This window comes from Pleurodeles waltl, chromosome 1_2 (genome assembly GCF_031143425.1).
Source record: "Pleurodeles waltl isolate 20211129_DDA chromosome 1_2, aPleWal1.hap1.20221129, whole genome shotgun sequence".
In the NCBI taxonomy this organism is placed as follows: Eukaryota; Metazoa; Chordata; class Amphibia; order Caudata; family Salamandridae; genus Pleurodeles; species Pleurodeles waltl.
Window position 1 is genome coordinate 928929005 of NC_090437.1, and position 25979 is coordinate 928954983.

The 25979-nt window shown below is 44.1% G+C and overlaps 1 protein-coding gene across 3 annotated transcripts in view; it reads right to left on the bottom strand.

Annotated features, from left to right (window-relative positions):
• Nucleotides 1-25979, bottom strand: part of SLC7A2 (solute carrier family 7 member 2) — a 395073-nt gene that overhangs the window by 91594 nt on the left and 277500 nt on the right. For all 3 annotated transcript variants that reach the window (XM_069200480.1, XM_069200498.1, XM_069200491.1), the window contains 2 exons: nt 20871-21004; nt 14704-14926 (listed from right to left, as the gene is read on the bottom strand). In XM_069200480.1, coding sequence (XP_069056581.1) covers nt 14704-14926; nt 20871-21004 — 357 coding nt within the window. The remainder of the gene's footprint in view (nt 1-14703; nt 14927-20870; nt 21005-25979) is intronic.

Consider the following 25979-nt stretch of genomic DNA (forward strand, 5'->3'; position numbering starts at 1 on the left):
CTTCCCATAACTATACAGTGACTGTATTTTATAAGGAGATTGAATGAGGAAACTACACCTCTTTGGTTTCTTGCGTGTTTTAACATTGCTAGGAGACTTATAAACTTCAGTCACGTAAAAAGGACTTAAGGTTAGTTCTGGCATCAATTGGGGATCAATCGATGCTCTGGTTCCAATTCCAATTGTAATTTTATATCGCTATCTCAGGCAATTTGCCCGCTACAACACAAGTAACCCCAGACACGTTTCAGCCTTCTTTGGTCTCGTATAACTCAATATGTACCTCACTGTTGGAGCTCAACAAAGTCGAACTATATCTGGATTGCGTGTGCTACTGGCAGAGAGGTCATGGGTGAAACAATTTGGCCTGGACTGTCCTTTTTAGGGGAAGGCTACGATTCATTTATGCATGTAGCATCACAGCTTGTAATAAGACAGTGCTTTAGAATTTGCCCCAAAGTTGATGTAGATCATCTTTACCTGTTTTATTGTGTAGATGGATGATATTTCATACTCCTCCCTTTCCAAGTCTGAAAAGGGCTTGATTTTATGGAAATATTTTGAGCTTAATATTAAAATATAAACAGCATAATGTCCGTATGGGGTTGAAATGGTAACATCTTAAATGGAATTTACCGTGGGTGAAAACTTATACAACCAACTGATTGTAGAGTATTTTGCATTTTGCAAACAATAACCAAGCTTCTGCCACCATATTGCCAGCTAGCAAAATGGCTCAGTGAGTTAATAATCGCTGCTGCCATAAACTGTGAATCGCAAGTTAGGAGCTCAATTACCAACAAGACGTATGAAGTTTGAGTAGAAATGGTTCTGTAATTTGGGAGTTTGCCTAATGTAAAACCTACCCTCCAGCACTCTTGCCCATTCATGACTACTGTTCAGGTTCAGCTTAACCACCACTTCAAGTATCAGGGGACAGGTACTTACTTACTCATAGGGTTGGCCCTTACAGTATGAGGAGGCAGTTGCAATGATGTAGCAGTGACTCTTGAGTAAACCTATATGCTTCATCAATGAGCGCTTCAGAATTTTACTGCAATTTTTGGTACAAAACCAGGCAGACTTTGTAAGTTATATTTATGTCTACATTACTTAGCTGTCAGTTTCAAATTATGCATTAAATAACCTACGTTGTTCCAAAATGTAAAAGGCCACAAATATTAAGAGTTTGGTTAACTACCGATGCAAAATGACGTATCCCAGATTGCTTGTTACAAGCATTTAGTGTGTTTATCATTCACACTACATTCCAGCAGGGTGAAATCACATAATTTATTCAAACGATTTCCATAAATAAGATCATTAGAAGCTAACTAGAAAAGACATTGTGCTTTGAAATACAGGAAGATCTGTGACATCATCCGAACAGGACCTCTGGTGCAATCAGACATAGCGTAATCTTGGCGACCTCCAGTTAACACCTCCTTCAAGACCACAGGATGTCATCCCGCTTCCTCCTTGCGACTAGAGTACACTAGGATTTCAAGAGCAGACAATCCAGTGAAGAAGTAGCGATCAGATTGCAGGATGCCATTAATTTAAAGATTTCTTTATGCCAAAATTGTCCTCAAGACTCCCACCCAGGTTTCACGAAAGAACTAACTTCCCCTTCTCTTTCAAGTGCAAAAACAGACTGGCTTTTCGATTCACGACGTTTTAGAGTGAAGTAGTGCAATTTCAACTCCATCCTGTACACGTCACAATTGTGCACTTATTTTTGACATTATATTCACTGTGTGCCTCAATCTTAGTACTGTATGTGAAAAATTTATATTTAATAATAAAGCGTAACCATTGTAGAAGTTAGAGATTTATACACGAATAAACTAACGTAATTATGACATTTCTTATTCAAATTTTACATTTATTTTGATAGTTACACTTGTGTGTATAAAAACACGCAATCCAGTTCATATTAAATGCTAGTTTCGATTATTTAATTGCATTTCAGTTTGAGGCCTACAATTTAGCTATGCCAAGGAAGTTTTTTTCCCTTTGCAGAAGCATTATCATGATTCTTGTTAGCTACAGAAAGGAGAATTGTTTGTATTAGACTGCTGATATTGGGGCAGAAGAGAACTTGCAATGACCGTGGAGATTAAATAGTGAGAAGAAGCCTTCTGATTATCATGTACCAGGACCACTAGATGTTTAGGGTTGCAGTGACTGTCTCAGTTTCGATGCAATGGAAAACCTAGGGGATGTTGCAAATGCACCTCCTGAGTAATGAGTTGATTGGTTCCTGAAGGTGTGGGAAAAGATACGAATGCTACTGAAACTCCTGTATTTTTTTAATTTCTTTATTTGAATTGTATCAACAATCTCCACAAGATATATATAATACAATTTCAGATCTGGTTGGTAAGTGGGAGATTAGGTACATCATAGCTTTGGCGCTTGGTGAATATTCAAAAGCAGATCCTTTAACCGTATGCAATATATTGTGAGATGGTAACTTTAAGTGGCTGAGTGTACCCAGTTTACAGACGAATGGCCAATGTGTGCAACATAAAACAATGCTAACCCGTAACTGGTGAAACCTTCTGGCTGGGACTGTAGAGTGCAGCTAACCATATCTGTGAGGACGTAAGCAGTGGGAGCATGCCATATACACTAAGGATATGTATGTATGTGGAAAGAGATGCCTGGAAGGAAAGAGGATAAGGGGGCCACTCTCCGTGGAATAGAATTTATCATGGGGGCGATAGGGTCCCTGTTGAGTATGTGATGAGTGAGTTTGCATGATTTCATTATTGCTTTGCGGCTTAAGCTGGTTTACCTGCAGGTGTGGTGGATTTCAGCTGTTGAACAATCTGAGAACGTAGATATCCCACAAATGTTGTAGCTCCACCCCATCTGTTAGACCTGACAGCCTTAGGGTGGTCACCCCTAACTTTTTGCCTGCCTCCCTCCACTTTTTGGACACTGTTTTTGCTGGCTTTTAGACTCTGCACACTTTATCACTGCTAACCAGTGCTAAAGTGCATATGCTCTCTCCCTTAAAACATGGTAACCTTGAATCATACCTGATTGGACTACTTAATTTACTTATAAGTCCCTAGTAATGTGCACTCTATGTGCCTAGGGCCTGTAGATTAAATGCTACGAGTGGGCCTGCAGCACTGGTTGTGCCAACCACTTAAGTAGCCCCTTTTCCTTGTCTCAGGCCTGCCACTGCAAGGCCTGTGTGTGCAGTTTCACTGTCACCTCGACTTGGCATTTAAAAGTACTTGCCAAGCCCAAACCTCCCCTTTCTCCACATGTAAGTCACCTCTAATGTGTGCCCTAGGTAACCCCTAGAGCAGGGTGCTGTGTGGGTGAAAGGCAGGACATGTACCTGTGTAGTTTGCAAGTCCTGGTAGTGTAAAACTCCTAAATTCGTTTTTGCACTACTTGGGGCTGCCCTCATACAGTATTGAAGTGGTAGCTGCTGATCTGAAAGGAGTAGGAAGGTCATATTTAGTATGGCCAGGATGGTAATATAAAACCCTGCTGACTGGTGAAGTTGGATTTAATATTACTATTCTAGAAATGCCACTTTTAGAAAGTGAGCATTTCTTTGCACTTAAATATTTCTGTGCCTTACAATCCACGTCTGGCTGGGCTTAGTTGACAGCTCCTTGTGCATTCACTCAGACACACCCCAAACACAGGGTACTCAGCCTCACTTGCATACATCTGCATTTTGAATGGGTCTTCCTGGGCTGGGAGGGTGGAGGGCCTGCTCTCATACAAAGGACTGCCATACTGGGCCCCTGGCAGACAGGATTGAACTGAAAGGGGACCTGGTGCACTTCTTAGCCACTCTTTGAAGTCTCCCCCACTTCAAAGGCACATTTGGGTATAAAACAGGGCCTCTGCCCTACCTCATCAGACACTTGAGGAGAAGAAACCTGAACCAGAACCTGCATCCTGCCAAGAAGAACTGCCTGGCTGCTCAAAGGACTCACCTGTCTGCTTTCTACAAAGGACTGCTGCCTTGCTGTTGGCCTGCTGCCTTGCTGAACTCTTGTCTGGCTGTGAAAGTGCTCTCCAAGGGCTTGGATAGAGCTTGCCTCCTATTCCCTGAAGTCTCAGGACCAAAAAAACTTCTCTTTTTCACTTGGACGCTTCGTGCGCCGAAATTTTTGACGCACAGCTTGTTCCACGGCGAGAAAAACGCTGCACACCGCCGCTGATCGACGCAACGCCTTCAGGACGACCGGGACTTCGATGCACAGCCTCGCAAGGACAACGCCGCCCGACTCCCAGAGGATAAATCGACGCGACGCCTGCCGTGAGAGCGAAACTTCGATGTGCTGCCTAGCAGAACGACGCGCAGCCGGAAAACAAGCAGGAGAATCCACGCACAGACCCGGGACATCTGGTAATCCCCGCGATGCACAGAAAGAGACTGTCCGCGCGCCTGAAAACGACGCATGACTTCCCCGCGTGAAAAATAACGACGCAAGTCCGTGTGTACTGGGGAGAAATCAACGCACACACCATTTTTCCACGTATCTCTTCCTCTGTGGCCCTCTGAGGAGATTTTCCACTCCAAATCAGGTACTTTGTGCTCGAAAGAGACTTTGTTTGCTTTTTAAAGATTTAAGACACTTTATATAACTTTTCAGTGATATCTCAACAAATTCACATTGCAACTTCATTCGTTTTGACCTACAATTATCCTGATAAATATTATATATTTTTCTAAACACTGTGTGGTGTATTTTTGTGGTGCTATATGGTGGTATTGTATGATTTATTGCACAAATACTTTACACATTGCCTTCTAAGTTAAGCCTGACTGCTCGTGCCAAGCTACCAGAGGGTGGGTACAGGATAATCTTGGATTGTGTGTGACTTACCCTGACTAGAGTGAGGGCTTTTGCTTGGGCAGGGGGTAACCTGACTGCCAACCAAAAACCCAATTTCTAACACCCTCCAAGTGTCCCAAGGTCATATAACATGGCATCTGCGTCTGCAAGGGTTCATTTGTAAGTGACCTGAAGCCAGCATTTGGTTGTGGATGGGGGGGAGCTCTCCACGCCATGGCTATTAAGGGCTTAAAGGAAATCAAGGCTGGATCCACTAGCTTGAGGTAGTGTTTGGTGAATTTTGTGACTTCTTAGAGACAAAAGAGTGGGTCTGGTGACAACTGGACTTCGGACACCGTTTGTATGTGTTCAATAATTTCGACCAACGTGCGCATCAGTGGGGGGCAATCCGATACCATATGTATAAGCATGGCATCTAAATGGTCATATCTTGGGCATTCCAGAGATACCGCTGGAAACATTTTGTGTAGGTGATGTGGTGTGGTGTGAGGCAAGTTTGATGCAGGTAGTTAAAATATCTGAATTTCGAATGGCCATGGTGCAAAATTCTCTTTACTTGCTCCAGGGCCATAGACCACTCTTTAGTGGTCAGTTCTGTGCCGAGACCGACTTCCCATTTAGGCTTACACTGAACTAAAAGGTTTTTACATCCCCATTGCAGTGCTGCATATAGAGCTATAATTGCTTGACGGCCTAGTCCATGTGTTAGGAGGCCCTGCAAACCTAGGTGCAGTGGCAGCTGCCCTATCACCCAAATATCTTTAATTGCTGCCACTATTGTATTGTATACAAGAAAAAGGACCCCTCATATCCCATATTGTTCCTGTAGCCCCTGGAAATGGAGTAGGGCACCATCGCTGCATAGATCACCCATTTGGGTGAGCCCGGCTTCCTGCCACAGTGAAGAGTCATGAATTTCCCGTAAGTTTTTCAGGGAGGGCATGCTCCAAAGGGTTAACTGTGGCCCGTATGGGGTAGGCACGCGTTTGGGTTGTGTGTACCAAAGTCAAGCAAGTTTGGCTACAAGCATTAGTCTGCCCAGCTCCCTGTTTGGACTTCCTGGTGATAGCAGTCATTCCAGCGCATCAATGTCCTTCAGGTCAGCCTGAATCATTCTACCTTTCGCTAATCCATCCCCACTAGCAAAAGCATAGACCATTGCAGCTAAGCTGCTGCAAACTACAGATTCAGGTCTGGGACTCGAGTCCCCCTTCAATCAGAGGGTGTTGAAGAATGGTGATGGAAGCCTGTTTCCTCCCAGATCCCCATATCAGCTCATACTCTAATCTTCTTAACATTTTAAAGAAGGATCTGGTTGGTATCACTAGTAGGGCAGCAAAGAAATATAATAGCCTCGGGAAAACCAGCATCTTTGCCAACGACACTCTGCCCATGGGTGGGAGGGGTAGTCGAGTCCAGAAGTACATAGTTTGGAGGATCAAGGCCAAGGCCTTACCAAGATTTCCTCCTAGTAGGTCATTGCCCTTATAGTAAATATTCATTCTGAGGTAGCAAAATATTTCAAAGCACGAGGAGAGGCGTCCTTTATCCGTTACCTCTTGAATTTTTGGCTCTATCGGTCTAAAAGGGTAAATACAGGACTTACCCCAGTTAATTTTGCAACCAGCAATCTTGCCAAATCAATCAAGTAGACCATTGAGGGCCGGCACGGAATAGATGTGGTCTCTCAGAGATATCAATATGTCATCTGAGTATAAAGATACAGTATGCCATTCCAAACCCACTTTAACTCCCCAGAGCATGCCCTTAGCTCGTAGCATGGCAGCAAGCAGCTCCATAACTAGTGTGAAAAGCACTGGGGACAAAGAGCCCCCTTGGCGGGTCCCTCTGTTTATAGGAAATGGCCTCAAGATTTTACTGCTGGTGCAGAATTGTGCTGTGGGGCAGTGAATAGGAGCTTGGCCCTACCAAGAAACCTAGGACCCATCCGAAAGCCTCTAGCACAGTAACAACTAGGACCAGCTCAACATATAAAATGCTTTTTAAAAGTCTAGGGAGAATGCCACCGGTAGGCCAGCCTCCCCTGACAATGCATCCATGACATGGCAAATGTCGCCTAATGTTGGAATGGGTCGCCCGTTGAGGGACAAACCCAAATTGGCCAGAATGGACCAAGGAGCCAGTTATTGGGAGCAGTTGGTTAGCAAGGACCTTGCTCAAGATTTAATACTCAGTGTTCAACATTGACAGTGGTCAATAGAAGCTTACATCAAGAGGGTCCCTGCCCAGTTTTGAAAGTACCACTAAAAGGGCCTCACATAAAGATCCTGGGAGAGTGCCAGCAAGCGAGGCACCAGGGTGGGTCTGAATGCTGCATAGTACTCCAGGGGAAACCTGTCTGTGCCTGGGGTCTTACATTGCACCATCTGGCAAATTGCTAGGTTTATCTCTTTTATCTGGAGGGGTTGCTCTAGGTCTAATAATCGTAGCAGGGTCAACCTAGGTAGCATTACTGTTTGTATGTAATCCCATATTTGCGCTAAGGCTGGTCCCTGGAGGAACAAGTATAACTGCTTATAATACTGCGCAAATACTTTGTTAATATTTGTTTGAGTACTCTGTACACAGCTATTGTTGTCGCGTACAGCCCCCATTAAAGTTCTATGGATCTCTGTCCGCAGCAACCATGTCAATATTCACCCTGTTGTTGAGTAACATATGTCTTTTAAACAGGATTGTGGAGACGCTTCACTTCCTCTCGATATTTGTGGGGCAAGGTCCCTAGTTGAGGACGAGCTTTAGGGATCGACACCGCTTCTACCTCTGTGGTCCGAATGTGGGTCTTTAATGCCATGACACTGCGGTTGAGAGTCGACTTGAACTCCCATGTTGTTGCAATGCAGTGACGCCTCATGACCACCTTCAAGGCATCCCACTCAAGTCCCTGTGAATCTACAGACCCCATGTTCTCCTCAGAGTACCAGGAGTTGTGTGATGATAATAGTGTCTCTGTATACTGTGTCCTATAATGTCTCTGTCCGGACCTGCCCTGTTGGAACAGGGGATCTTATACCTCCCTATTGGAATGTGACCCTGAGTGGATTATGGTCTGAGTGGGTCCTGCCTAAGTACTCAGAACTGTACACGAGAGACCAACAGTTTGAGTTGCAGAAAAAGTAATCTAGCAGGGTCTGCATTGGTGCCCAGATCTATAATAAGGGTATTCCGCCTCCTCAGGGTGCCATAAGTGCCAGATATAGTGTAAATTGGATAACCATGACTATCGCTGGAAATGTTTTGTTGCTTGAAGACCCGGAGTGCCAGGGAGCAGGGATATTGATTAGTCTGAGTCAATGTTTTGTATGCAATTAAAGTTCCCTCCCCATAAACCTGGAGGTTGAGGGTCTAGCAACATGGTTGGGGAGAGAGTATTCAAGGATGTGCCCTGCGAGGTATTAGGTGCATGAAGGGACACAATGGAGAAGGGGCACCCATCTAGGGTACCTTCTAGTATCACGTAATGCCCCTCCCTGTCTATCAGGACTCTGGTCTTAAAAAACTGCACCTCCGGGGTGACCCAGATAAGGACTCTCCTGGCATAGGCTGAGTATCTGTCCACTCCATCATTCAGAAACTTTGTTTAGCTCCTCTGTAGTTAAGTGAGTCTCCTGTAGGCAGGCGAAATGTATTTATCTGCATCGCAAGTAAACATATGCCCTGTGTCTCTTGGCAGGGGTAGCCATTCAATGGATGTTCCTAGTTAATGCATTCAAATTAACAATCATATTACAAATCATGCATCACAAGATCTGTCAGGGCCCATGTCCCCTCCCCATCCCCTCACGTCCCTGCCATTGCTTCAGCCACCCATCCAACCAGCCAGGAAGTAAAGAACAATCAAGTAGTTCTGAAATAACAAATCCTCTCACCCAGGGCTGAGAGCCTTCTAGTGCCATACCACAACCCCTTACTGGCACATAAGAAAAGCTTGTAATAAAAAAAATTCCATGTCAGGAGCAGGCCAAGTGCGAAGTCTGAACAAGTATGAACAAGTCAATGTTCAATGTGTCCGCATATTATAGGCCATAACAGGTGAGGTACCATCCCTTAGATCATGTGGCTTACCTTCTGGAGGTGGTAACCAACCTAATGAAGGACAGAGTGTGCCAGTGCATTCACCTCATAATTAGTATGATCTACTTCACAGGTCACCTGCGAATGTGGGGTGACATTCAGACCTTGATGAACTCTAGCAGTAGAGGACAGCGAGTCACCTGAGTTTGATCCTGACTCCGATACACGTTCAGGGTGAAGGACAGCAAAGAAGTTAGTGCTGTGGAGGGAGGCCTCCGATTCTGCTCTGGCTTGCTCCACGCTAGTTAATCCTTGGTGGGTTTAGTTCTGGGGAACCTGCACTTGCGTCATCTTGTATTAGGTGTCAGCCAGGTTTCAGCATTCGAATCCTCTGGTAGCAGACGTGCCAGGTCCATACAACTTTGGGCAAGTGAAATAGTGTGTCTTGTCATATTCAGTTACTCTGAGCTTCACCGTATATAGGAGAGCATATTTGAATTCCAGTTCACGGAGGAGCAGCTTGATTTTAGAGTAGAAGCCCTGGTAGCATTGTACCTCCATCCTAAAGTCAGGGCATGTCATGATCGTTGTGTTTTCATAGCGCCTGGGGACTTTGGAGCGGAATCATTGCTGCAGTAGTTCTCGATAGTTGAGGAGATGCGCCATGATACACTATGATGGTCCAAGGTAGGGCGCTGAGAAGTGTTGTGTGTGTGTGGGGGGGGGGGGGTTTACCTGGCGTTCAATGTGCATGTTTAATGGAAAATAATTTTGTTCTCAAGAACGGTGGTTGTCAGCCATTCTTCGAGGAAAAATTCCATGCTAGGTCCCTCTGTGGGGTTTGGGAAGCCCAACAAATGAATGTACTTTCGCCTAGAGCAGCCCTCAGCGTCCTCTCCCTGACAATGTGGGTTAACAACCTCCCCTTCTATGCACAGCAGCCGGTCTTGTAGGTCCTGCACCGATGGTCACATTGAAGCTAGGGTGGATTCTGCATGTTTCACTCGGTCATATAATTTGCAGTGATCAGCTCATAACAGATTTACTTCCAATGAAACAAAATCAATGCAAGAATCTAGAGTGGTTTTAGTGTCCATGATGGCCTGAAGCACTTTATTAAATTGGACGAAGTAAGTCTCCAAGTCGACTCAAGTTGGTGGAGACTATTGAGGGTCCTGTCGGAAGGGCGTCACGGTGTCCCAAGTGCTTGTGAGAAACAATTTAGTGGCTTTGGGTGTCCCCCTCCTAATACACTAGTTCTGGTGCCCCCAAGGTGGGCAAGGGGTAACCAGCGCAGCTGAGTTCTGGCAAGCACCCCAGAGGCCCTCAGGTGCAAGTCCACTGTACACCTTGCATGGTGATGCACTAGTGAATATAGTAGATGTGTCTTTACAGTACCAACTAGGGTTCAATACTATTCAGGATAAGCGATCACCTCCAATAAAGGATTCTTGGAGCTGTAGGCAAGTAATGTAGGACCCAGGGTGGAGGGTAGACATTCCATCAGTTTGCCTAATCTGGGAGCTCCTAAAAACACTCAGTAAGTGTGCCCCCCTGCGTGTTGCAAAGAGCTGAAGCAAAGAGATGTGCTTCCCGTCAAACAAATTGAATGCTTCACCAGAGTCAACGGATGGTATCTGTATGGCGTTGAGAGGTGTTTAAATCCACCTAACTCCTAGGCAGTAGGCCTGGCGGGCAGGTATCTGGGCAGGTATATACTCCTCATGAAAGCAACAGAGGTTGTGATGCTAAAGGGATAGCCACCTTGTTCACAGCAATAATATGTTTCTGCTTGTGTCTCACCTTGGTACATGTAGTCCTCGGTGAGTGAGAGCAGTTACTGTTGACTCTGCAAGGAAATATTGCTCTAGCAGGAGCAGTACAGGTAGCAAAATAGCCTCACTATAGGCAGTGGCTCACAGAGGTCGCAACTCGTGGCCTGCACGGTCTATGCTGGATGTGACTCCTCTGATAGGGGCAGAGTTCCCCCAGGAGGTTGGAAGGAAAAGCAGGGGGTGAGTTGTTAGTGCAATGCCCCTCCTAATGCAATCTCAACAGTGCTAGCTGTGCAGGTCCTTCAGGCCCAGGCAATATCAGGGATGACTCAGACACATAGGGCAGCTCTCTTCCATGTGCTCCAATCGCGGCGATATCTGCTAATCGCATGCGTTTCCATATTGTGCTGTGATTGTATTGCCAGCGGTCCGGGTGCTTCTTTTTCATGTGGCTGCTAGTATTTAAGAATCACGGGGGGAGGGCCAGAGGGATGCTGCCGATGTTCGCTGGCGATGAGGGCGCAGGCCATCCCTGTATCTAAAGCCCAGTATTGCGCAGTGATGAGATTAGCACTGTTTCCCCTCCCAGTCTCTCCTGCCCTTAAGGGTGGTGAAAAAATGCAGTACTGCTGCTCCTTCAAAGGAGTGCAATACTATTTGGGGAGAGGGCCATGGATGTGGTGCGGAACGTCTTCCTCCCTGTGAGTAAGAGGGTCACGCCACCTCCCGTACCTGTCCGCTCTCACCTTGCGAGTGTCCCCCTCTTCATTTCTTTTCCTTTGCGCTTGCGAAACCACACCTCTGGGGTGTCTCTCTGCTGTGAGCGGGATGCTTGTTCTGCATTATCCGGTAAGGCTCCTCTACGTTTCTGCAGCTAAAGAGGGGCAGGAGGCACCCGGTCTCAGCAGGCCTCCATGGCAGATCTAGGCCAGGATCCCTCCTGGCAGGCTGCACCGTTTGTTGCACTATGATCTGTCTTGTCGCTGTCTGCCTTTGCTTGAGCCCCCAGGTCACCGTCCAATGGTGCACATTCGGGGCACAAGAGGGGCCAGATGGTGAGGACTGTTTAAGTAAATTATTAGGCCCTAATTCTGAGCACTTTTAAAAAACATCCAATGCGCTGCCATCTTAGACAAGCCCCTCAAACTCCTGTTGTTTTAACTGATGTTTAAATAATGTGTTCGGGAAGATTCTCTTCAGACTTTGAGAGGTAGAGACCTCTCTGCTTTTCTGTATTCCTGCAAATGTGAGGTTGTATAATAAACATTTATTCCCTTTCCCGAATACTTCTACAGATGTCTTTATTATGCTGACACCTTTCTAACTCCCTCGTTAGAAGCCGTGATTAGATGATCTTTTAGTTCCCTATATCAAGGAGAGAGAAGGGAAGTTTTTTCTGGAACATCTGTTCACTATACTTTGTTTCTTTATTCCTGTGGCTGAGACTATTCTGTATCTCATTTTGTTATGACTGAACTTATTGAGATATTCAGCTTGATAGCTATATTGCTATATACTTTAAACTTATTCCTGGCATGTCTATATACTGGATTTATTAATAATCTGACATAAATCCCTGTTAACTACATTTGGCGATTCCTGATCCTTTCTAGGGAATCACATTGGCTTCACAAGTCTGAAGTGTATTTTTGATGCCTACTCTCTTACCGCGCTTCAGGTCAACCAACAAAGGTCCATACGACAATGGGAAAAAAACTTTGATGGCTTTACTAATGGAGTGTGGTACACTTCCCTGAGTGCTCTCAAGGGCAAAAAAGTGACAAATGGAGTGGGTGAAGTTTTTTTGGATAGTATGGCGAGACCCTGAAACAGCTCTGGGCGAAGCTTGAGACTGAACACTACAACCTGTTTCCTCTAATCTGCAAAGCCCCCTATTCTTCAATAAGTGTATGTCCAGACAGTTGTGGCCTTTTGTTACTAAGAAATGAGGCAGTGCTGATACAACAGCATACAATGGCAGTAAACTGTCTGGTGTACGAGTTATATGCAGTAAATATCAATCAATGTATGCTTGGTAGTTACCTTAGCCTGAAATGCTAAAGAAAAAGTACTGAAGGATGGCAGCGGTTGCCAAGAGCATTCACAGTGAAGCCACATTGACCAATGACTGATTCATCATGACCCAGCATATCAGCCACTGGTTAGCCGCATGGAGTCCTTCCAATTGCGCAATCCCTGGCTTAATTGAAGGAACGGTGCCAGATCAGCGATACCACAAGAATGCAAATTCTGTGCAAGCACAAAGATCTGCAGGGCTGATCCGCTTTTCTATTAACAAGCTTCTTCGAATAACCAGACGAAAAAACACACACTACTCTACCCCTTGTGGAAGATCGTGTGAAAAGCACTAATCATAATGATGAGATGAAGAGCGTCCCAAATTTTTTTACAGATTCTTTAAGGAAAATTTACAGAAAGTGATTTTGATACCAAGTAGGATAAATAGGCTGAGAGATGCTACTAGTGCTCAGTTAGCACCAGTGGGTGCAGGGCGTGGGCACCAGTACCTAGATTTGGGAACCGGCCTTACTTTCTGTGGTCAGACGTTTACCTAGACCAAGAGAGAACACCAGAGAATGGAGAAAGAAAAAGGAAGAGAAAGAGAAACCCTGAGAAAAGCAGAAAACAGGCATGACAAAGAACCTGAAGGAGTCAGAGAAATAAAATTGAAGTGTAAGATTGTAGAAAGCACTAATGCTGGAACCCCAGCATTCAGCAGCAGTAGGGGCAGGCTCCTATTATTAACGTGTTTCTAATTGAACACTGGATGTAAGCTGTATGGCCCGCGTTCGTTGAATTTCATCTCACCAAGACCTTATTTTCAAAAACGATAGTGCTTTGCTGATGAGACTGTTTATATTTCAAAAATATAGTTTGATGAAAAATTAAAAACAGACATTTTCATCTGCCTCGGGGAGTAAGCACCTGCTTTAATATTCTTATGGATTCACAATATTACTTCGTTTTGACAGTATATTCTATATTTTCTAGAGTGCAAGGGAGAGTGCTAAATAACAAATGCATACAAATTGCCTGCATTTTTTTGCTGGTTGACGGATCTGTTACAGCCAACCAAATAATCATCACAGAACATGTCAATCAAGGAATAAAACGCATAACAATTAAACACCTTCCTGACCTAGGGCCTTCAAAATAAAACGAAGGATTAGTCATCTTTTAAACTACTAGAACGACCGCCTACATCGGACTACAGAGAAGATGAAAGATACGGTGCATGAATAAAGAGATTCAGGACCCACTGAAAGATGGCTGCACCTCTGTCATGAGGGAAAACTAGAATGTTGTAGTATTCATTATTTTATTTTTTTATACCTTACTAAAGTGACTTTGCGGCTAGTGAGATCAGTAGGAGCGCACAAGGGAAAGCAAGAAGTATATAACAAATTCAAAAGAGACACTCAGCACAGCTAAAGATCTGGATTTGCTGAAAAATTCCGGGAAGAGTTTGAACTTTCAAGGCATGGACTTGGCCAATGAACATGCGCAGAAGGAGGTAGCAAAAAAGAACTACAGAGGAAATCTGACTACACGAATTCAGAATATTGTTTAAATAGGAACAATGCCTCCAATCTGGACTAGTGACGATGATAAGCACTTTTAGGAAAAAGTGTTGGGGCACATTACTCAAAACTGCTGCTATAAGTAGGTGTTTCTTAATTGTGAAGTCCTCTGGGCTTTCTCCTGAGTAGCTGTAATGAGCCAGATGTACTCCGCGCTTACATGTAATGGTATGAAGGATGGATGAGAACATGAATTCTGGCCGGTTTTATTTGAAACTGGTGCCCGAGGCTCGAGAATGAATACATTTGATCTAGAACCAGAACTCTGCAGGAAGGTAGTGTGAAGGGCAGACACGTGTATATACCAAATGACCCCAAATGAGAAAGAGTACCTGAGATATGTGCATGGTGGAGAAACCTTCTGGTAATAGTACAATTCTCTTTATGCAACTTCTCTCACTAAAGCACTTATCACAAGGGGCTTTGGAACCCTTTTGAGTTCCATCATTTTACCTTGTTGAGAGAGCACAGAGGGATCCCACAGCGACGACATACTTTGCTGGACCCCATCCAACATATTCGAACGCTACCGGAAGTGGGCTCTTTTCATCTAGTAGGTAATATGGCATCATAAGAGTCAAAGCAGCAGACACCCCAAAATAAGCCATGAAGCAGACGAGCAAGGAGGTCACAATTCCGATTGGTATGGCTTTTTGAGGATTGCGTACTTCTTCACCTATCGCAGAAAAAGAGAAAGCATTTGTTGGACATACGACAGTAACATTGCACAAAATGCAAACTTTAGGGACTACTGTGATGCAAATATAATACTGCATTGTTCGACATAATAAACTTCCTAAAAATAAAAAAAATGGACTTAGGTGAAGAACATTTAAAGAATGAACATGTCATTTCAAAGAAGCCTTTATTCACAGATATTGCAACAAATTAGGTAATAACGTTATGAAGAAGATATAGACAGCAGTAATATAAATGATTTATGAAAATATAATTACAGTTTAATTGGTTGTATCCCAACCTTTCCTCCCTCATTTGGAAATCCCAAAAAGTTAGGCTACACAAACAGCAATGGTACAATGAAAACATGTTTTTGGGATTTGCAAACTCTTTGCTATTAATTCACAGACCATGAAACGTGTATGCGCAACACTTCAGACACTGGCAAATCTAATAAATTTGGCTTGCATTTTCGGTTATAAGCCAGATCAATTGGATTTTCCAGGGCTTATATACAGTAATGCATTAATGCAGAACTGGGAACAGAAATGAATGGGTAAAGTGATCGGCACCCGAGAAGAAATATGAGCAAGAACCGGCGCAGGCTGGGTGAGGTGTGACTTTGGAAATATGTTGGATGAGAGGGATAAGGACATGGAAAGAAATGGGCATGAAGAGGCAGACAGGGAGAGGGTGGAGAAGAAAAGGTGTGAGCACAGAGAAGTGCGGGCAGGTAGAAATAAAGACAGGGAAACTTGTGGATGGGAAAGGTAAGAACTGGGAGAGATGTGGTCTTGGTGTAAGCTTTGAAAGATGCAGACATGGACCTCTCCAGGGCCAGAGAGAGGTATGGCAAGAAGAGGTGTGGACAGCAAGAGGCGCAAAAGGAAGGAAGTGAGGGCTGGGAGAGGTGCAGACAGGGTGCAGGCTGGGAGATGTATGGGCAGGGAGATCTATGGGCTGGGGAGATGCAGAGAGTCATGGTTAGAGAGTGGTACAGTTAGGGAGAGGCTTTGATTGCAAGTGGTGCGGCCAGAATATAGGCAGGGAGAGATGTGGGCAGGGTAAGGTCCGGGCATGTAGAGGTACAGGCGAGAAAGCGGTGTAGATTGGGAGACTTGAAGACAGGGAGAAGATGGAACAGTTAGGCCTAGAAATGGAGTGGGATGAGCATGCAGAGGTACAGACAAAACGAGGTGGAGGTTGGGAGACATGCAGGGAGAAGGGACAGAGAGAGTTAGGTAGAAGCACAGGGACATATAGACATGAAGTGGTATAAGTATGGAGAAGTATAGGGGGAGTTGTAGGATAGGTTTTGGCAGGGAGAATTACAGACAGGGAGAGATACAGGAGAGAGGATGATGCAAGGAGATGTGAGGACAGAGACGCGTGGTGGTAGCAATAGGTAAAGCAGGATATGTGGCTAGGGTAAGGTATGGGGATGAGGAGTGGACTAGGACAGTGGTTCCCAACCTGTGACCCGGGGACCCCTGGTGGTCCGTGACACCTCCTCAGGGGGTCCGCGACTGCTTAGCTTTCATTTATGACTTAGTGTGGGGGATGTCCCTGGATTCCAATAATGATTTAGTGGGGGTCCCCGGATTCCAGTAATGATAAAGTGGGGGTCCATAGATGTCAAAAGGTTGGGAACCACTGCACTAGGAGAAGTGCAGTCAGGTAGGTGTGGGTTAGGCGTAGGTTGGGAGCGGTACAGGGAAAGAAAGGAGCTGAAGGGAGAGGCGTGGGGAAGGAGAGGCCTGGGATACGATTGGGTTAGAGATGCAGGCTGAGAAAGGCACAACCAATGAGAGGAGAAGACAGAGATAGGTGGGGGTGGTTGCAGGCTGATAGAAGTGCCACAGGGAGAGGTGGAGATAAGTGCAGGCAGCGAGAGATGCCAGCGGGCAGAGGTCAATTATAAAGAGGTGTGACATAAGTGCAGACTGACGATAGAGCTGGTATAGAGGTGCAGCTAGTGATATGTACCAAATGGGTTCAGTCTGACAGAGGTGTGGCCAGGAATCAGTACACGCAGTAAAGGGTATAAGTAGGGAAAGGTGCGACAGGAAGAAGTACGGTTAGGCAGAAACACAGGTAAAAATGTGAAGTGACATGGGAAAACTTTGCCACATTGAAAAAAGAAACACCAATAATGAATAACTATAATGCTACAATGATGCCTATAGCGGAAAAGCACCACGTATGTCCCTAATGATGTTTTCAAGTAATGCAACCCCGCAGTAACAATTGTTGCTTATTATCTCACGTACAAAAATGTGCTCTATTTCAGAAGAAAAAAACTTTGACAAAATGGTGTTCTGGTGCATTTTTCAGAAATCCTGTTTGTGCACAAATTGTGTTACAACAACCCACTGCATATCTGGTTTTAGTTTTGTTTTTAGTAACAAAATCACAACGTGACAATAGCAGTGAAACATATATAAAAGGCCAGTTTCTATGGCTTTTTTTCCAGAAAGTTTGTATGCTTTCCTGTCTTGTTAAAAAAGCATGTTGGCGACATTCTAGATAAAAGTGTGTCTTTATTTGCTTCCTAAGGTTTCTACAGAACACATATGAAGACAACATAAGCTGTAGCTAACCTGTTGCGTTACTGAATAGACAGGTTAATCTTGTGTGGGAAAAGAACAAATAATGTGCCAGAAACTGATTGTGGGACATCTTTAGGGCACATAGGTACTAGCACTGTGTGCTGTAACTCTAAATATACAAGGTGTTATCATGGCAGAAAAACAAATAAAAGAGCAGGGGGGGAGTGAATAGCACCTTGTTATGCCTCTCATATAAACACTACAGGCCACCAGTGCCCCATCTGCAATCTACCAAAAGGACTACTTCACCACATCACCAAAAACGAATTGGAATTCAAATGGGATAAAACAACCATCCACAAAATGCCATGGTTTTAACAGGCAGACCGACCATCCAATTGCAAGGCATGACAAAAACACGTATCAGCCAATGGCTGAAGGCGATTGGCCCAAAGACCATTATTTACATATGTGATATTATTCTACTTTTTTTAAAAGAACGGATGCCATGAAATCTTCCAGATAGTTAAAGAATACAAATAATAGTCCTATGCATACCTCCCCATGCAGTGACCCTCTACAAGAACTGTGTGTTCCTCACACCTAGTTCTCACCAATTGGTAGATAACCAATTTAAAGCAGCAAACACATTATTGGTGGGCCGCCATGCACATTATCAAGGGGGCTATAAGCTACAGAACTCTGACGTTACTGCAGGCAGTATTTTCCTTACCATTAAATCTATATACTTTATGGTCCTAATCTAAATCGAAAAGGTTGCTATCAAGAAGCAACTTTCAGTAGCTAACACTACTAAGAAAGAAATCAGATTTTAAGCAAGCAGATTGCAATACAATAATACAAAACAATAACGTGGCCCAAGGTTAGCTAGACTTTAATACTAAATCTGAAAAGACCATAGAGAGAAGCACAGGGGATGGCTAATGGCTGCCTGGAAGTCGTATTCAATTAGGAGACGTCCTTTGAAAAATAAACACATATTTTGGTTGTGTATTAATAACTTTGGCGAGCAAGGTGCTTGAATGTAGAAACATGGAAATATACTATAAACAATTCAGTGTGCAAGATACAATAAAGATGCTTCTACGCCTGGGACACTGCAGGGAAAAAGCTGGGATATGAAACACATCCCACTGTTCAATGGTAGAAAAATGTAAAAGAAAGTTATGTGATGATATAGAGTGAAGTTGCAGTTGGCCTTGCTCAAGTAAAACTTGAATTCAAGATTTAATCAATCCATTTGCCACCCTACATCTATTGTGCCATTTTCCGCAAAGAACTAACCCTACCCCTTGAGGATGGCCATTCTCCCAGGTGGAGAAAAGGCTGCTTGTCGGTTGATTTCAAGGTTGCTGTAGTAAAATGAGGTATTTTAAGTCATGACAGAATGGCTTTGGCAGTGGTGGATGGTGACCTCTGAAACTAGGAGTCGCAGAGTAAACAAGCATTATTTCTGCAAGGTGGGCCTTTGGGCTCCTTGCCCCAAGAAAAGTTTGAATTAAAAGACAAATGAGCTCTTCTACCTTGTCTCCTTCTGCCTATGTGTATTAATCTCATTCCACCCTTCTTTCTTTTAGCCACCAACTGTGCATCTGTTTCTGCCTCCCAGTTTCTGTTTCGTGCTATCCGACTGCTATCTTTTATGAGGTCTTGCTCCGTTTTGCCATCTTGATTCTTTCTTATACCCTTTCTACCATGCCTCTCTCTGGTACCTTTCTCTCTCCATTTCCCTCTTGCTTTCTATCACCATCTGCCTCTTTTTCCACTTTAGTTTTCCAGCAATATAAAGTAAAATGCAGCAAAATTCTTTATAATTCATGAAGGCGATAAACCGGACACCCTGAAAGGGATGCTTTCTTTTATATAACAAACATGATTAACTCAGACAGGACTCCTCAGATACTGCTGCATACTTGGAGCGTTGAGCAGCATGCATGCTGCAGCTTGATGCTGCAATCAATCAACCTGCCTCCAAATTATTGGTATTGGTCTAATTATCTGCGGAGGACGAGACCAATGGCAACACTGGAATTGCCTTTCACACCCTCCTACTTTCTCAATACGTCACAGGCAGGGGCGGTGTCAGACTCGCTAGTTCCACACTCACTTATTTAAAAGATAGGAAAGGCTGAGGGTGGGACCATTGAAATCTTACCCCACCCAGCCTGTGGCATAAGAAGAAAGGGTGAAGTGATAGGCAGGCTTGGACTCTTGTCCCTCTGCCAGACTCAGACCGGGCTTATTAGCCCTCCGTCTGGAGGGGTCTTAAAATGCTGTGCTTTTGTGCTGCTTGCACTTGTACCTTGCATTAGGGATCGGAGGGCTGAACAAGCTACATCCCTAACAAAAACCACACATGTGTAGTGGAGTCGATCAGATCGGCTGCAAAGGATAGATACCACTAAACAGTACAGACCCCCATTCAGTCTTTTATCAGCCTCTGCACTGTTTAATGAATGAATGAATGAATGACGGGTACTTTCACAGCATACGACTACTCAGCAAGTGTCCCAGCACATTTAATTGGTATAGACACAGCTTTTTTTTAAATCTGAGTTCAGATTAATGATAATGCACGGCCGAAAGAGGGTGGATGTAGCCCCTTTCCCCTCATTAAGGAATGCTGCTGGGCTTCGGACTATATTACAGAGAATGCCAGACTGTGAATATGTGGGAAATCGGACAGTCAGGCCCTGGAAGTGAGGCATCATAGTTGTGTGCTGTGGCTGAGCTCCCACACATAAACCCCTAACAGCAGGATCTCCTGAGTCAGACAGTTTAGCTGAGAACATCTCAGTACATCCCTCACCTTCTGTAGTTTGGCCAAGCATGAAGATAATCTTCGGGTAAAATGCATGTAGGTGTTGTGTTTAAATCAAGCCAAGCAAGGATATAAGGCTCATACCAGGTCTTCAGACCCTCACAGGTGAGTAGCAGTACTTTACAGATACTGATTGATTGAAAAACATTTTCCTCCTCATGTATTACTGATGAACTACTTAGCTGGGAAGCTGGTCTCTTGTTACTATAAACTAATCTCTGTGCTCTGTGAGCTACAACAATGCTACCATGGTAGGTCTCCCTGGCTGAACACAACAGGTCAGTAACCATCTCTTACATATGGCCCACCTGTGGCTTACTCCCAGGTACAAGAAGTCCCACTTGTATTCCCCTCATAATGACAGGGGTGCAACAATATAAACTTCTGCAGTCGAAGTGACACCCTTGCCAGTAATTGTACTATACTGCTTCTTTACGGGCAGTTTGGTAGTGCCTGTTGGGGCCTCAGCACTGACTTAATCTTGACCTATGTAGAAACAGCATTGTTATTTCACATACATGTGAATAAGCAAAATTTCTCGTTTTTCTTACCAGTTGTTGCAATACAGTCGAAACCAACAAAGGCATAAAAGCAAGTCGCTGCCCCAGCCAGGGTTCCTGCAAATCCATAAGGCATAAAACCACCAACTCCATATGAACTGGTCACGTTAGAGACTAATGGATTTCTAGAAAAGAAAATCAACACAGAAGGGACATTGCAATGCAAACAATATTGAAACTATATCATTCCTACTCAGTGCTTAATTTCTGCCTGTGTGCTGGTGATCGACTCTGGCACCTAAACACCGGAAATTAATTATGACAGTCCACCACGTGGAGATGCTGTCTGTCTTCAGCAGTTTTACAATTCTACACACTTTAAGAAACATAATGAAACTAGTGTGTCAAGTCCTTCCTTACAGCTAGATGTGTCCTAGAAAGTCCAAATTGTTGCAGTTGTATGGGAGCGATGATTAGTAAGTGGCATTGACACTAGATTTGGCATAGGTGGCACAAGCAGGGGTGATGTGAGCCATGGTGGCTTTCTGTGATGTAACTTGGAACCTGGCATGTAATTGTTTCTTTTGGGGTTTTTTACAAATTAAGCACTGCTCTTACTCACATCGGAATGTGCCTGACTAGGGAGCAAAGAGCCTGAGTACAGACAGACAGGTTTGAAAGATAATCCACACTGAGCAATCTACAAACAATTTACATCAAATCTCACAATGGGAAAGGCATAGGTCCAAATCGTTCAGTATAAGGAAGTTCCCACAAACAAACAAGTTAATTAGGTAGTAATAACCATAATTGTTACTAAGTGTGAATAAATACTATCACAATACTGGATTCCCCCGAAGACTGCAATGTCCACCCTTCCAGACTAAAATGCTTTACCGTGTACATGTTATTTCCTGTCTCACACACAGAGAGGTGCATTCTAAGAATGAGACAGGTTTCTAGTAATCTGGCCCTCCTGATTAGTCAAACACGTGACTAGAAACCATGAACACAAAAGTTTGGAGCACCGGATAGAACACATGGACCATGCAATATATTTCGCAGTGATTCTTGTTAATTATGCAGTGAAACCATCTCCGTGTCATAGAGAATCCCCAGGAGATGTTTGACGACCCCTTCCAGGTGCAGTGAAAGATTCCACTGAATGGAAGGCTCCCCCACCTCCTCGTTGAAACACTTCAAAAACGTATAGATTTGATGAACAGTGCTACTCTAGTGTTAGTTTGTTGCAAATTTGATTGATGAACCTTCTGCAGCAGCCTGAGAAAAGAGAGTAACGTGACAGGACAAGCACCCTGAATAAGTAATCACTTGAGGAGCATACCATTGACAAAGCCGAGGTTAATAAGGGCCTTAATGCAAGCAAAGAAAAGTGGCCTCCTAACCACAATGAAATGAGCACACACGCATTTTCTAGCGTGCCCCCACCTCAAGGTGTAAACCTTTGATTAGGGAAGTAATAAGCCCTCCACTGCTGTATCACCTCCCTAAATATTAGCCTAATCAGAAGAGGTGCCTAAGGGCCAGTTGACAAGGATCGTAAAAAGGTGTTCTTTTCAGTGCTTTCTACATGTCAGGGCATTTAGAAAATCCCCAGGAGTAAGAAGGTGACCCACAGGTTTCCTTACAAGCTTCTCTTCCCTTGCGCCTAATCCTAAGTAGGGGTGGGTGTAACTAGCATAATTCTGTGTTGCATAATCACATGGAATTAAGTAAAAATTCTGCACAATTACGCAGAATTAATTAAAAGGAGTAATTCTGCATTTAGCACTATTTTCTAGCCACAAAATGCCCCCTGGCATCCAAAATGGACACAAGCGCAGAGTGCTAAATTTAACAGAACATGAATAGCGAATGCGAGCAGATGCTCATAGTAGCTAATTGTGCACTTGGGGTAGAACTTCCCCCCACTTTATTCCTAGCACTAGTTCCTTAGTATAAAAAAATGGATGCAAGGATGCAAAATACAGTTAAAGGCAACAGAAAAGAAACTTAAAGCCAAGCAGCCTCTCGTGCTTGCTAAATGTGCTTTGGGGTAAGGCTTTTTCCCTAAACTACTCTTAATTACGCAACAGTGTGTAATCGCATTATAATGAGTAATTCTGCATCAAACAGTAATGTAGAATTTCAAAAATAATCTGATTACTCCATCGTAATTAAACTACTTAAAGGCCTAATCCTGAGGACAATCCACAGGAGGAACAAAAACTGGCGAAAGCATTGAGGGCCGTATTTATACTCTGGTTGCGCCGAATTTGCGTCGTTTTTTTCGACGCAAATTCGACGCTAAACTAACGCCAACTAACGCCATATTTATACTATGGCGTTAGAGGCGTCTAGCGCCAAAGTTCCCGGAATGTGCGTCATTTTTTAGCGTGAACCCCTTCCTTGCGTTAATGATATGCAAGGGAGGCGTTCCCGTCTTAAAAAATGATTCCCAGGCCTTTACGTGGTATTTATACTCCCGGGCAAAAGAGACGCCCGGGAGTGGGCGTGGCTAAAAACGGCGCATTTGCGCCGCTTTTTAACGCCTGGGTCAGGCATGGCGTTAAGGGACAAGTGGGCTCAAAATGAGCCCAGAGTGCCCTCCCCTGCCCCCAGGGACCCCCCCTGCCACCCTTGCCCACCCCAGGAGGACACCCAAGGCTGGAGGGACCCACCCCAGGGACATTCAGGTAAGTTCAGGTAAGTATTATTTTTATTTTTTTTTAATAATTTTTTTTGGCATAGGGGGGCCTGATTTGTGCCCCCCTACATGCCACTATGCCCAATGACCATGCCCAGGGGACAGAAGTCCCCTGGGCATGGCCATTGGGCAAGGGGGCATGACTCCTATCTTTACAATGATAGGAGTCATGTTGATGGGGGATGGGCGTCGTTAAAAAATGGCGCAAGTCGGGTTAAGACGATTTTTTTGCCTCAACCTGACTTGCCCCATTTTAAGACGCCCTAACGTCATTTTTGCCCAACGCCGGCGCTGCCTGGTCTACGTGGTTTTTTGCCACGCACACCAGGCAGCGCCGGTCTGCTTGCGCCGGCTAACGCCATTCCATAAATACGGCGCCCGCATGGCGCTTCAGAATGGCGTTAGACGGCGCAAAATTTTTTGACGCAAAACTGCGTTAGCGCAGTTTAGCGTCAAAAAGTATAAATATGGGCCTAAGCCTGGCCTAAATGTGAAAGTGCTTCCTCTTTGATTGCTTAGTTTGTGTGTGTAACAGTGCACCTGGATGAGTTGGCTAGATTCTCTGTGTGGAGTATTATGTACATCACACAGTGTATTTTAAGATAGCCTACGGAGTCAAGCCACATTCTGCAGAGATCTCTTTGATGCAACATGTTCTGTTAAGGTACCTCGACTGGTCAATGCACTTGTTTGAGAGATTTCTGTGCAATTCCTAGATTAATGTGCCTGCCACCAAATGTAGGATTTAATGAGTAGGTCACAGATTTGTGTACCATGTAGTATACATCAGAATAATAATGATGTTGTTGCTGAGATTCGTGTGTTACCTGCAGCTGCTAAGCTACAGTACAATCACTGCAGTTTCTTTTGCTTGCAGCAAAACACACTCAGAACATTTTTGTAAGTGAAACAAGCATTGTTAAAATCAATAGGTCTCACCTTTCTAATATGAGTGTCAAGCTGTTGGCTTTGTCAACGTTTGTTTGTAAAGTATAGTTTAAAAAAAGCAAAAAAACGAATTTGAAATACTGAAGGGAAGGCAAATACATATTGTGTGGCACCTGATAACTGTACATTGAAATCAATGTATCAATATTTATAAATGCCATGGTTTATTTTTCAAATACTTTTCACTCTGGAAACTCTGAACAGAATTTCAAAAGAATAAGGACATTTAGATTGTAAAGTGAAACACTTGTCAAGGCCTAATTTTCTTTCCACAGGATCCAGTCATTTGTAGACACATAGGGTGCAGATTTAGGAGCCTCCAGGTGAAGGGTCATGCTAAGTATACCTTCTGCCTCAGACACCATCTGAGTGAGTGCAGCAGATGCCCTCCCCACTGCTTTTTTGTGTGCTAAAGCTTGTGGTTTCATGCAATGTGTGGAATGCAGGAAATAAAAACAACCCTTAAAGTCTGCTTTCACCCATACCCAGCAAAAATCTTCCTGTTGCTGACAAGTCGGGAGGACAGGCACCACAGGGAAAAGGGGCTGGGTATCCGACGGGCAAGCAACGCACAAGGGAGAGAGCTAGAAAACACATGCACTTTCGGGGAGTACTGAATTAAAAAGAAAAAAGTAATTCCCTGTATGTGAGTAGTGAAAAGTTACAAATAAAACAATCAAAAGGATTGTAAGGCTATGTTATGGAAATATAGGGAGCAAACACACGAGAAGAGAAAGGTAGCCCATCGAATAGGAAGCAGGCAAAGTGAGTGACAATAAAGGCACGCAATGATGGGCTGTAAGCCCACTGTGAAAACACAATAGGTCTTTCACAGACAGTTGCACTACCCGGTGAACATGACCTAAAAAACCATGAAGTAAGGTTACTCTAATGGGGCAAGTGTGCCTCTGGGGACAAGAAATGTAAGCCATTACTGAAAAGCTAATCATTGGGATTGAGACAGCAGAACACATGCTATCAAAAAGAGCAATGTGCACAGGGCAATGGGTTGGGGGCAGTGGTTGGAAAGTGGGCATTATGTGAGAGGCTTTGGAGGGAAAGGGACGAGAGATAGCATTCTCGAGTGTAATAATTGATCTGTGTGTCTACGAGAACCACAGACATCTGCTTAAGGGTTACTATTCAGAACATGCACTACAGAAAAGCAAAAAATAGCCATACTAATATGAAGGATGAAAGTGCTCAACAGGAATAAGCACTGTACTTGGGACTGGACTGTGGGGAAAGAAGAACACACACTTGTAAACACATACCGCAGGAGGATTAATTATATGTTAAACATGAGGGCTCATTTGAAAGGAGAGTAATGAACAAGCAACAGTTACGAATGCCCACTACAGAATGATAATGAAAATGTGTAAGTATGCAGAACATGCACTCGAGATGAAAGATGTAAATCTGTACAACTTGCATTACAGGAGGATGGTGTCACATGAATGCGCAGGATGGGTGCATTAGGAAGATGAAGACTGTATGGGACCGAG